Here is a 13,006-nt window from a genome sequence, read left to right as displayed (position 1 = left end):
TGTACCATTAGCCTCCATTCTATGGCGATAATTACTAACTTCACTACTGTAGCTCACTGGACACTGAGCGGACAGTGCCGGTAAGGCATGGTGTATCTTGGTTATGTTGGGGGGATGTGGCAAATGAACTAAACTTCCAAAAAAGTGGTGTATCCCTTTAAGGAGCCTATTCATGTTTTTTCATTGAAGGAGCAAAACTTCTGCACACCTAAAAACGACAGGTGCATCGGAGGAGGGAAAACACGACTGAATCACAAGAAAATAACTCCCGCACACTTGTCTCCAAATGCAAAAGATTTATTTAACAAAGAATAACGTTTCGGGTCGAAGACGGTCTTTGACCGAAATGTCGTACTTTCTGTTAAATCAATCTTTTGTGTGCGGGAGTTATTTTCTTGTGAAACTATTTTCATTGCCCTTGTGGAGAGAATTGCACAGTTACAGACGGTAGATTTAATCATTTGATGGTAGCTGAGATAACCCTATGTGAAAACGTGTTTTTCAAATGTACCTGTAATTCTTGAAATGAAGAAATGTGAAAATTTGGAGGTTTTGTCATTTATAGGTTATTGATTTTTTTTATCTGGCCGACTTGACAAAATTGGGTGGCATGTGGCCTGTGAACTGAAATGAGTTTGACAGCCCTGTTTTAGACATGTTTACATTTGCTTTCCTTGTTGGTTGTTAACCTGACGGGAGGCGTGTCTGTGAGACACTCTGTATCTGACCTGTCTCTCTGTGTGGGTGGATAAACTCGCAAGCTGCCAGCCTTCATGTGAATAAAAGTCTCTGTTTTAAACAGTGCAGCCTATCAACTTCTTGACACCAAACAGTAAAAGACATGACATCACTTCCTGCTCCTGTCCCCACAGTAGAGTACAGCTTTATTGTCCCCAGAGTTCAATAGGACAACATTGGAACAGGACAATGGCATCAAAACATCTGGAAAATACATTGGATGCAAGGCAGTGAAAACCTGACAATATCCTGTAAGGTCATGTACACTTTGTTGTTGTCCCACAGGGGAACTTGCCCAAGATGCTCTTGGGCCTCTTTATTCTGAGTCAATATATATATTTTAAATACAAATCAAGTCATGACTTGTTTTATTCTGTTGTGAGCTGAAGGAGTTTGGACAGATGTTAGCCGTTGGCTACAGAAACACAGCAGGCTCCCCAGGACAGGTGGAGCGTCCGGCGGGTTTCAGGGTTTGCAGGAGAAGAGAGTCTTCATCACGTGAAGCCAGGCCATCGCCCACACATCAAAGTGACAGCTGAAGGTCTGCAAAACACAAGTCAAGTTTATTTGTATAGCACATTTCATACACAGAGGCAATTCAAAGTGCTTCACATAAAATGGATGACAGGAAAAGAAGAGAATAAAATGGACATTTAAAAGCATCACAACAAAACTTAAAAGAGTAAAAAAAAAAGTGCATTAAGCAACAGGCGCAACAGTTGCAAAAAGAGCTAAAAACTTATAGACTCAATGGATTTGCATAATAGAATAAATCAATTTATATTGAGTCCCCCGACATCATGACTATAAACATGACTACACACACAAAAAACTCACTGGGTACGGTGTCCTCTATTCCTCTATACTGCAGTTTGGATGCCAAGCAAACTGAAGAGCAAGCAACAAGAAGGATTGCCACTACAGTACACTACACTTCAGTACACTACACTACAGTACACTACACTACAGTGAGAGTCATTCCTATGTTCCCAGGGTCCCCACATTTATTTGGCACATAATGGAAAAGGGTCCTATGTTCCCCAGTTCAATATTCTGTTAACACACATTAGCCTATTGTGTTAGGGTCAAATTTGACCTGATTCAAGTCAATAATAATTATATAATTATATATTATAATAATAAAATATGTTTTTATGCCTCCACTGGCAATCGCCCCCTGGCCAGAGGCATTATTTTTTCGGGTTGTCTGTCCGTCCGTACATCCGTTGCTCGTTAAGGCAATATCTCAGGAACGCCTTGATGGAATTGCTTCAAATTAGGCTCAAACATCCACTTGGACTCAAGGATGCACTGATTAGATTTTTGGTGGTCAAAGTTCAAGGTCACTGTCACCTCACGTCCGTCTGTTCCATCAAGGAAGGGGGTGGGGCTAAGTAAAAGGGGCCATAGCTAGGGATAGGATGGTTAGTCGAGACTCAGGGTTCAAGGGGTGAGTAGATGGAGTGGGGAGGGGAGGGGTAGGACCATTTCCCATGTTGAAGACGATTAGCTGTGTTGTTGAGGAACCCCCAAACATTGCCTAAAGTGTCATAAGACTGAATGGCCACACCACTGCACTGTGGGCTTCAAGGTCGTGCATACAACCACGAGGCGGTTCTTTTTAGTTTTTATTGGAACAAGGCTTCAAAACAGTTCGCCTATACACAACAAAACTAATGGTTATCATATCGTATCATCAAACTCTTGTTTGGGTTGGTGTTACAAAGACTCCGCATCAACACCAATTCGCCGGCCGACATTCGGCCCTGGAAGCTGTCCCTGGATGACATTTCGTTGATACCATCACCGCGGCGATGACATCACAATGCGATCTGTGACATCAGACAGCATTGGCGTTCCTGACCAATGATGTCAGAACCAGCTAGACAATGCTAGACTTAGGCAACATATTATATCATCGGACAAGTATGACATCAGTGTTTCCATTACAGTTTTTCGCAAAATAATTGCGATATTTCTACAACTTCGACAATGTACAATTGCGACTTGTAGGCGTTTCCATTGAAGTTGAGTTTGAGTGATTCCCCGTTGCAGCAGCTGCCACAGTGATTACGCACGGGGATCTGCCCCATATCCCGTCCCCTGCATGCTCAAATCCAACCAATGGTCAATGCAAATCACCACATGAAGTTACAACGCATATAAACGAGCCTGATTATCAATTCAAAAGAAAATGAGTGTCAACATATTGCTGGCTGCAGTGAATGCAGTGAGCGCGAGAGGCAGAGGAAAAAAGGTAGCCTACAACTGCGCGCACACAGACAGGCAGCCTGTCACCATGGACCGTTTCTGTCATTAAACATGATCTATTTTCCCCAGCTCCGCTTTTGCACAACACTCGTCTTTCTGCTAGGTAGCGTTGCTTAAAAGTTTTCCACTTGCTGCGGAGGTTTTGCCACGGCGTATCGAACCCTTTCTCCCTCATTTCCTTTCATTTTCCAAAGGAGAAGATGGGTCACATGACATGCAAATGCGAAAAATGCGTTTCCATTACACTTTTGCGATAAACTGCTATATCGACACATCTGAAAAACCACCTCATGAGAGCGCAAAAACCTTTTGCGATATTTGGGAGGTTTTTCGAAATTTACGTGTTTCCATTACCCACTTTCTATTGCGATATTTAGATTTTGCGCATTTCTGATGGTAATGGAAACACGACTACTGACAGCATCACAATTGGATCTGTGACATCGGCAGTGTGCGAGCGAGGGCTATAAAGCACACGCTCCAGATTCAGAGTGCCAGGTTCATTTATATGGCTTCGATATCCAGGAAGACGACGACCAGGATGAATGGAACAGGAGTTCAAGCCCAAGACTTCCTAGGAGGTGCTGGCCAACACCCAGTAGCCAGCGGGTTATGGGAGAGAGGGGCCTCCATCATATTCGAGTGTGCGAGTGTGCATTGTGAGCTTCGAGATCTAAGGCAGGTTCATACCTACAGGAAACCCAGGTGGGTTTGTTGATCTGAGGCAGGTTCATACCTACAGGAAACCCAGGTGGGTTTGTTGATCTGAGGCAGGTTCATACCTACAGGAAACCCAGGTGGGTTTGTTGATCTGAGGCAGGTTCATACCTACAGGAAACCCAGGTGGGTTTGTTGATCTGAGGCAGGTTCATACCTACAGGAAAGCCAGGTGGGTTTGTTGAACCCGCTAACCCTTGAGAGGGTCCCCTTGATCGCCACGAGTGGAGGACTCCGCTCCGGGCCCCATGGAATAGGATGTGGGCCCCACGATCAAACCTCTCGAACATACCCTGAATGCGAACGAGAGTCTGGGCCTTTTTCAAACCCGTAAGGAACTCTAAAACTCCTGAATGTGAAGACATTCTGATTTAATGAGTTAATTATCTTGTTAATTCAGAAAAACAGCAGATGAATAGTTTAATGAAAACTTATTAATTCAGAAAAACGGTAATTATTTTTTATTTCTCAAGTGAATGCAATACGTTCCCGTACCCTGGGAACATAGGAATTACTCCTTTTACAATAGAGAACAGTGTGGTAGAATATTTTACAGTACAGAGTGTGACAGGTGTACAGTGTGTTACCTGCTGCAGCGCCCCCTCTGGTTGGAGGTCACATGTGGACAGGTCTGTGTCGTTTCCTCGTTGGAGACAGACGGTTCTGGAGATCTGAGCTTCAATCGTGTAACGGATCCCTTTAATGATCTGAAAGTAACACACCTAGAGGTTACACAGGCACCTCATTCACTCACACACACACACACACACACACACACACACACACACACACACACACACACACACACACACACACACACAGGCACCTCATTCACACACACATACACAGGCACCTCATTCACACACACACACACACACACACACAAAATGGGAAATTAGTGGCCAAAATGCCCCAAGACAGGTGCTCCAGCGTGGAACAGCACACAGGTGAACCAAGTTGTAATCAGCCAAGGAAGTGGACTATGAAAACCCTCTGGGGAGAGAGAGGAGAACTCTGAGAGCGAGGCCTGACTAAATGTCCAGTTACACAGTATTCTGCTAGTACTGTTGAATACGACTTCACGTATAGAACTTCTAAAAGCAGAGTTTACAAAGTACTTTATAAGGAGGCAGAATATAATACAATATATAGGCTACCAGCAGTCTTACCAAAGCTCATCTTGACCAGTTCACACTCCTGAGATTAACTCATTGAGTGCCATGGACGTCTTTCGACGTCCAATTAAATAGTGACGTAGAGTGCCAATGACGTCTTTCGACGTCCAATGCGTTTTTTGACGGTGGGACGTCGATCAAAGCCTTCCGCATCTCCTGTACAACTATTGTAGCTATTGGAGGTCTATAACCTATTTTACAGAACCCTTAGGTGGCGACAGTGCTCTCCAGGTTAACAGAAAGGCAGAGAAAAACAGAGAATAAGTCGTTGGGGAAACGGAAATCGCATCGCATCCGTATGCATCGATATGCATGAAGCGTTTTAACGTTAGATGTGCCTGCAGCAGCCAATCTGCTCCCACAATTGAGCTCCTCCATGTCCGCTGCGACAGCCCATCCGCATGATCAGCCGTGGAGTTGTTATTATTCTCAACTGGAAGCATAGGAGCCGGTGACAAACACACGCGGAACGCTGTAAAAAAGCTGGATGTCGCGCACCCTTCACTGTGCACAGCAAAGTCAGCAGAGAGCCACCAGAGACACTCCCATACGGAGGAGGAGTGTGCAGTTGAGGGGTGGGGGGGGGGGGGGGGCACGCAGAGCAGCACACAACACCCAGACAGCAGGACAGGATTGGCAAACGCAAGCCAGAATATCCGATGCCCACCAGCAGCAAATCAAGACCAGCAAGAAGCTGCAACCAGCAGCGCACGCAGGGGCCAGCGCTGCTGGTTGCAGCTAAAAATATTATTCTGCCAAACAAAATTCCCTGGCCTTCACTGTTTTATTGAAGGAAATTATTTTTGAGGTGTGACTACATCAGAAAATTAGCTTCAGAGTCAGTGATGTGTTTGAAATGTTTAATTTCACAAAAGGGCCATTATCTCAGCTTCTAGAAAAAAACGGCTCTTTTTGGTTAAATCAAGCTATCTTCTCCGGCTGATAACTAAAGAACGGAAAATGATATCAATAAACCTGTTTTTGCTGATGATAGAAAAGAGTCTCATCGTTCTTTTTGCGTGTTCAGTGTTTACATAGTAATATCACACAATATTCTGTGGGCCTCGAGAAATCACTGAAAAAAGCTCTGAAACTCTGGCACTGGGAGCGTCCGTTCTCCAAAAGTGGCTGGCACTCAATGAGTTAACACGTTCACTGCCAATGACGAGTTGACTCGTCAAAAAAAAATCCAACGGTTGACTGCCAATGACAAGTTGACTCGTCAAAAAAAAAAAAAAAACTTTTTTGACGGTGGGACCAACCCCACGTCTCCTATAAAAATATTGGAGCCACCGAACGTGTACAACCCATTCCACCAACCCACTAAGTGGCGACAGTGCTCTCCAGACTAGAAAAAGCCGAGCCAAAACTGCAGGGGAACGCGAGGAAACCATTCTCATACTGTAAAATGGATTGGCGAAAACGGTTTCGCTTTCGCGCATTATCGCGCTGGGAGCTGGCGGTGGGGGATTGCAAATTTGCATAATAGATTATGCGTGCAACACACTTTGAAACACCGGCAGAAAGCCCACAATCGCACGCAGCTTCATTGCAGCTGAGCTCACAACCGAAACGACTCATGCAGACTCGCCCAAAGAGCAGCCGCCAGCAGCCAGGCAGCACAGACAGGCAGAGACTCGCTTGTGACAAACGCTGCAAAGCCACCAGAGACACACCCACGGAGGGAGGAGTTTGAAGGAGAGGGGGGTTTCCTGCTGCTATGGAGGAAATTACTGTTCAAAACTATTGTTTAGATGTCTGACGTCTTATGCCAAAAATAAATGGTTAAAGTGACTGTTCTATCGAATTTCACAAAAAGCCATTTATCTCAGAATAAATTTTCAGACGCTGAAACCATGCTGTATTCTACTGCTAATGCCTACATAACTACTAACTCTACAAACTAACTCTTTTAGACAGAGAAAGCACACATTCTATTAGTTCTTTTGAGATCATTTGTGTTCACAAAATCTTAGCAGAAAAGAATCCTCGGCTCTTGAAAGATGAGCCAGAATCCTAAAAAAAAAACCTTGGCAGAACCTACCTACAGTATTGAAAAAACGACTGGCAGTGAATGTGTTAATAACATTTGAATCTATCCACCTTATTTTTGGCGGCCATTTTGCCTTACGTTAAGTATGGGTTCTATTTCCGGTGTAACCAATTTAGATAACCCCCCAGCCCCTGACAAAAAAAACGTCTATGAGGATTTTACCCTTTTACAGCAGAGCCATTCTGCTCTACAGCCGTGTCGTTCGGGTGCTGGGATAACGTAATGCATTGTGGGTAGTCGGCTACTAACTGTGGCTAATGTTAGCGGCTAGCTAGCTATGTTACATGGCAGTAAAATTGATTTAACTTTTAACCATTTCGAGTAACACACATTTTGAGTTTCCATACGGACCTCCAGCGTTGGTTAGTTGTTTATAACGTGACTATATTTATAACTTTTATAACGGACTCCAGCTTCCGGTTTATAATTCGGGTCTGCAGCCAGAGTATAACAAAGGAAATGGCAAGCGGCAACAATGAGTCACGTTAACCGGACCTTGTACCCACGATTATTTTTTACAGTGGGGCATTCAAAAATAAGGTGGATAGACCAAAGTATTTAATAATAATATTAACGTATTTACATTCATCTAATATTGACCTAGAATATTAATAGGATAGTAAAAATGATGTGATCATGCTACCATGTTAGCATTACTTACATCAGCATGCATTTTGAGTTGACCTAAGTGTTGTTAGAATTAGGGATATTCATTTTGAAAATTTTCCATAATCGAAAATCGGTGAAAATTAACGATCAATTATCGATTATCGATCATATTAATAATTTTATTTTTTTACAAAATGAATGCCTATGGCAGAAAATACGAAAGACAACGTGTTCTCCTCAATGAACTCTTTATTTCAATGTGTCTCCTCTCCAACACTCTGCTGTCCCCGGCGCATGCCGGTGTGAATTCCCCATGTTTAAAACAGTTTTGTTGGCACAAAGGCCCGTGCCCAGCCAGAAAACTAGAGACTATATGAAGCTCCACCTCACGTTAGTCGGCTGTGCAATGGAGTGGGGCGAGGAGGAACGAATTCCACCCAAACCTAGTCCGCAAAAAAATAAAAAAATAAAAAATAATAATAATAATAATAATAACAAAATCGATAAAAATTCCACATGATCGATTCCATTCCTTAACGATCAATTATCGATTTTCGATAACTGATGAACATCCCTAGTTAGAATCCTCTACCCACAATGCTTTTCCAGTGTCAAAAGTGGGGTTTTGCTTCATGTCAAAAGGGCGTCAGTGCAGTTACACCCTTTTGACAGCAAACAAAACCCAGTTTGTGTTTAATTCAAACTGATGGGTCATGATTTCAGCTGTGTCCTTTTGTCACTGAAGAGATCACCAAAGCAGGTAATCGAGTACCACAGGAATGAGTCCAGAAGACCTGGATGTGAGGTGAGCACTTCTGGTTCCTACATGGAAAAGTCAATGGGATTTTTGTATGGGGATTTTGGTTAAATGCTTGAAATAAGGTCTGTGGATAACAACATTTTATGAAACAGCAAACAAAGTTAACTGTTTTTTCTGTTTTAGAAGCATAAATATGTTTTTTTTTAACGCAATTTTCAGAAAACACTTCACCTAAGAGGAGTCCCATCCCAATGCAGCCCTCTAGTCTGAGGTTGTTAAATCTTCTCCTGTCAGACACTGTGGTTCCTGTCAGTCAGACTCTGGCTCTCTGAGGTTCCAGTCAGTCAGACCCTGGCTCTCTGAAGTAGAGTAACGGGCCTCAAAATTCAAACCGACCAATTAGCATAAATTGTCAGGCCGAACCCGACCCGAGCCCATCGGGCTGGGTCAGGTTCTGTCGGTTCCTGACCTGGCGTTGAGCAGCCTGGATACTGGAGGGTTTGAAGAGGAAGGCGTCATTGGACTGGTGGTTGAAAGCTTTGGTGGCACCAAGCAGCGCCCTCTGGAGGCCCGGGTCATTCAGACTGATGTTGTATGGAGAGCCGGGCATGGAGCGCCCCCTGTGGCTGCTCGCCAACGCTGTTCTCTCTGGAGGAAACACAACACTGGTCACATCCATAGCCTAGTATATAGAGTGCCAAAGTCACACTCTCTGACAGGGTATAGGCATACGAACCAAGGGATTCCATCAGACATTCATTTTTCCATCTACATTTCATAAAACCCTTATAAAAAATAGTTTTACTTGGTCAAGCAAAGTGAAGTGAAATATAAATATATATATAATATAACAAAGTATCAATATTTCCCCCCAAGTCTCTGTGTATAAAACAAAGCTATGAAGTGACTACTACATCTGACTGACATACAGTTATCCTCTCAAACTCCACTATGAAAACTGGAAAGCTCTTGTGGCTGAGTGGTTAAAGCTGTGTGCTTTGCAATCTGAAGTTCAGTGGTTCGAATCCAGCATCCAATCTCTGTCCCAGGCCATAGCTTTGACGTCAGGTCCGGTACCATGTAACCAGTGTTGGGGGTAACTCATTACAAAAGTAACATATTACATGTAATATATTACTTTTAGCAGTAACTCAGTAATATAACTTATTACTTATAGGATTTCAGTAATATTATACCAGTTACTTTGTCAAGTAACTCAAGTTACAAACTGAGTTACATTTGATTAAATCAAAGCACATATTTAAAAAAAGATACAATCATTTCCTAATCAAACTGTGTGTGTCTATGCAAATAACCACTAGAGATGACAATAACAAAGGAAAAGAATAACATTTAGAATTTTGGATTCTTTACACTGATTTCAAGGCGGTTGAAATTATTTTTCGGGATGGTTCCGGAGCGGCAATGTCATTGTGCTGCAGCTATTGTTTTGGTAAAAGTAATGCAAAAGTAGTGTAATAAGTAACGAGTTACTCTACACAGAAAGTAATATTGTAAAGTAACTTATTACTTTCAAATGAAAGTAACTAGTAATATGTAGTATATTACATTTTGAAAGTAACTTGCCCAACACTGCATGTAACTACATATGAACTACAGTTGAATAGACTCACTCCACTTTACAGGTCCGGTACCATGTAACTACATATGAACTACAGTTGAACAGACTCACTCCACTTTACAAGTCCGGTAACATGTAACTACATATGAACTACAGTTGAACAGACTCACTCCACTTTACAGGTCCGGTAACATGTAACTACATATGAACTACAGTTGAACAGACTCACTCCACTTTACAGGTCCGGTAACATGTAACTACATATCAACTACAGTTGAACAGACTCACTCCACTTTACAGGTCCGGTACCATGTGACATATGAACAATCAATAGAGAGGCAAAGTGACCGCCTACTTCCTGCTTCAGCACTGTACCAGAGATTTTCATCCGCCATTTATTTTCCCATGGACATTTCGTCAAATGCTTATAAAAATAGTTTTACTGGTTCAAACCAAACGTTCAGCTAACGCTATAATCGGGAGATACCATAGAACATTTCACTCGGACCGAAACTTAAAAAAACATCTAAAAAGTATTTTCTTCAAACCCACATTTTTTTATGTTTTGGCCCAAGTGCAATGTTATGCGATTTCTCCTGTTTCTAAATATATCTGTACCGTTTGGTTTGAACCAGTAAAACTATTTTTATAAGCATTTTACGAAACGTCCATGGGAAAATAAATGCCGGATGAAAATCTCTGGTACAGTGCTGAAGCAGGAAGTGACATTCCACTTTGGCTCTCACTTGGTGTTCATATCTAATTACAAATAATAACTACATCCAGTATGAATGATGTGTAATTAGACAGTCATTACATTGATGTTCAGTTCATGTGCAGTTGGGGACCTGAAAATAAAGGGTTACCAACTAGGTTTATAAGCATTTTATGAAATGTCTATGGGGAAATAAATGGCGGATGAAAGGTCTCTGGTACTAGGAAGTGACGTCGACTTTGGCTCTCTATTTCACTCAACATGTCAATACATATTTTCATAGCTTTTTACTTCTTAGTACTTTTACATCTCAGTACATTTTTTTGTATATGCAAAAAACACAAAGATGGTACAAAGGTTGTTCTTCGTGGGTTTGTGAGAATCCGATCACATGTGCTGCATGCTGTGAAGAGTGGTTTCCAAAATGTGGATCATCAGTACCTAACGTCTGTAAACAAGTGAAGTATGAAGAGTGCTACAGTATATTATAGACTCAGTCTTATCCAGTCAGTCTGTAAACAACAGGTATGAAGAGTGCTACAGTATATTATAGACTCAGTCTTATCCAGTCAGTCTGTAAACAACAGGTATGAAGAGTGCTACAGTATATTATAGACTCAGTCTTATCCAGTCAGTCTGTAAACAACAAGTATGAAGAGTGCTACAGTATATTATAGACTCAGTCTTATCCAGTCAGTCTGTAAACAAGTGAAGTATGAAGAGTGCTACAGTATATTATAGACTCAGTGTTATCCAGTCAGTCTGTAAACAACAGGTATGAAGAGTGCTACAGTATATTATAGACTCAGTCTTATCCAGTCAGTCTGTAAACAACAGGTATGAAGAGTGCTACAGTATATTATAGACTCAGTCTTATCCAGTCAGTCTGTAAACAACAGGTATGAAGAGTGCTACAGTATATTATAGACTCAGTCTTATCCAGTCAGTCTGTAAACAACAAGTATAAAGAGTGCTACAGTATATTATAGACTCAGTCTTATCCAGTCAGTCTGTAAACAAGTATGAAGAGTGCTACAGTATATTATAGACTCAGTCTTATCCAGTCAGTCTGTAAACAAGTATGAAGACTGCTACAGTACATTATAGTCTCTTACCCAGAATGAGCACCAGAGAGACGAGCAGCAGTGTTTGTCTTCTCCCCACCATCACTCCTCTCTGCCTGTCAGAGTCTCTGTCAGTTGTCTGTCCGCCCGTCTTCCTGTTGCGACCACAGCTGACGGCGATGATGCAGCAGGAAACTCACTGAAGTTTGTCCTCTGCCCCGCTGCTGTTTCTCATCTCAACCATTTTTTTTTATTATACATTGGAGTATTTTCTTCTGTATTTTTTGTTTGGTTTTCTACCGTTTTGTCTGCTTTATTGTGAAAACCTACTGCCTGTTACTCCTCTTTTATACAGTGGATGGTTAAAACACCAACTTCTTTTCTTCAGTATAACCAGATGACAGTTACACACATTGAGAAAGACAGGGGGGAGGGGGGTGACAGTGACACAGAGGGGGGAGGGGGGTGACAGTGACACAGAGGGGGGAGGGGGGTGACAGTGACACAGAGAGGGGGGAGGGGAGTGACAGTGACACTGTACAGAAAGGACCAGTTTCCTCTCTCCCACCACGTCCTCAGTATTGAAGCTGTGGCTTGAGATGGAACCAGCAGCTTTGATGGGTTTTTATTTACTGACTTATTTTATTTCACCCATGTTGTTACTGTAGTCCTGTAGTTAGTCCCATTGAGATCAAGGGTCTCAAGGGAGACCTGGCCAAGACAGCCGCATAAAAAGTTACAAACACCAGTAAAACAACAGGAACATAGAGCAGTAATACAATAATATGCTGTAAAATTTAAATATTAAAAATGTAAATAGCCAAAGGCATATATATATATATATATATATATATATATATACACACACAGACACACACACCATTTTCAAGAGCGCCCTGTTAGAGAAAAACATATAGGAAGTTACAAAATTACAGACAAGATAAACACTTTAAGTAAAACACGAGCACTCCCCGTGCAGGGTACCCTCTAGGAGCACTCTAAAGGACTCAAGAGACACCAATCGCTCCAATTTTGAAGTGTTTTAGCATGGGCCGAAGCAAAAATAATAACGAAATAGTGAGTGTGTAAAACGGACCAAGGGTATTTGCATTGGGAGGAGGAGGTGTGTGTGTGAGTCAGTGTGGATGTGTGTGTGAGTCAGTGTGTGTGAGTCGAAATGAAGGCAGCGTCCCAAGCGGCGGGGTCAGGCGTATTGAAACACACCACGCCTTTGGGAAACGAGAGTGAAAGTCATCCAGCGTCCCCGAAAGTGGAAAGCGTCCTTTCCGTTCTATATGACTGAATGATACTGAATTAATAGT

The 13,006-nt window shown here is 42.3% G+C and overlaps 1 protein-coding gene across 1 annotated transcript; it reads right to left on the bottom strand.

The window, feature by feature from the left end:
* Positions 1 to 843: 843 nt before the first annotated feature.
* On the bottom strand, positions 844 to 11,853 carry cst7 (cystatin f). The gene is made up of 4 exons (XM_083650345.1): positions 11,736 to 11,853; positions 8,793 to 8,971; positions 4,314 to 4,433; positions 844 to 1,281 (listed from the first exon to the last, which is right to left on the bottom strand). Exons 1-4 carry the CDS (start codon positions 11,785 to 11,787, stop codon positions 1,204 to 1,206), a joined length of 429 nt encoding a protein of 142 aa, XP_083506471.1. The 5' UTR covers positions 11,788 to 11,853; the 3' UTR covers positions 844 to 1,203.
* Positions 11,854 to 13,006: the final 1,153 nt, after the last annotated feature.

Source organism: Poromitra crassiceps (assembly GCF_964638095.1).
Source record: "Poromitra crassiceps genome assembly, chromosome: 14".
In the NCBI taxonomy this organism is placed as follows: Eukaryota; Metazoa; Chordata; class Actinopteri; order Beryciformes; family Melamphaidae; genus Poromitra; species Poromitra crassiceps.
Note: the sequence above shows the minus strand (reverse complement) of the source record. Positions and strands in the feature narration are given on the sequence as shown.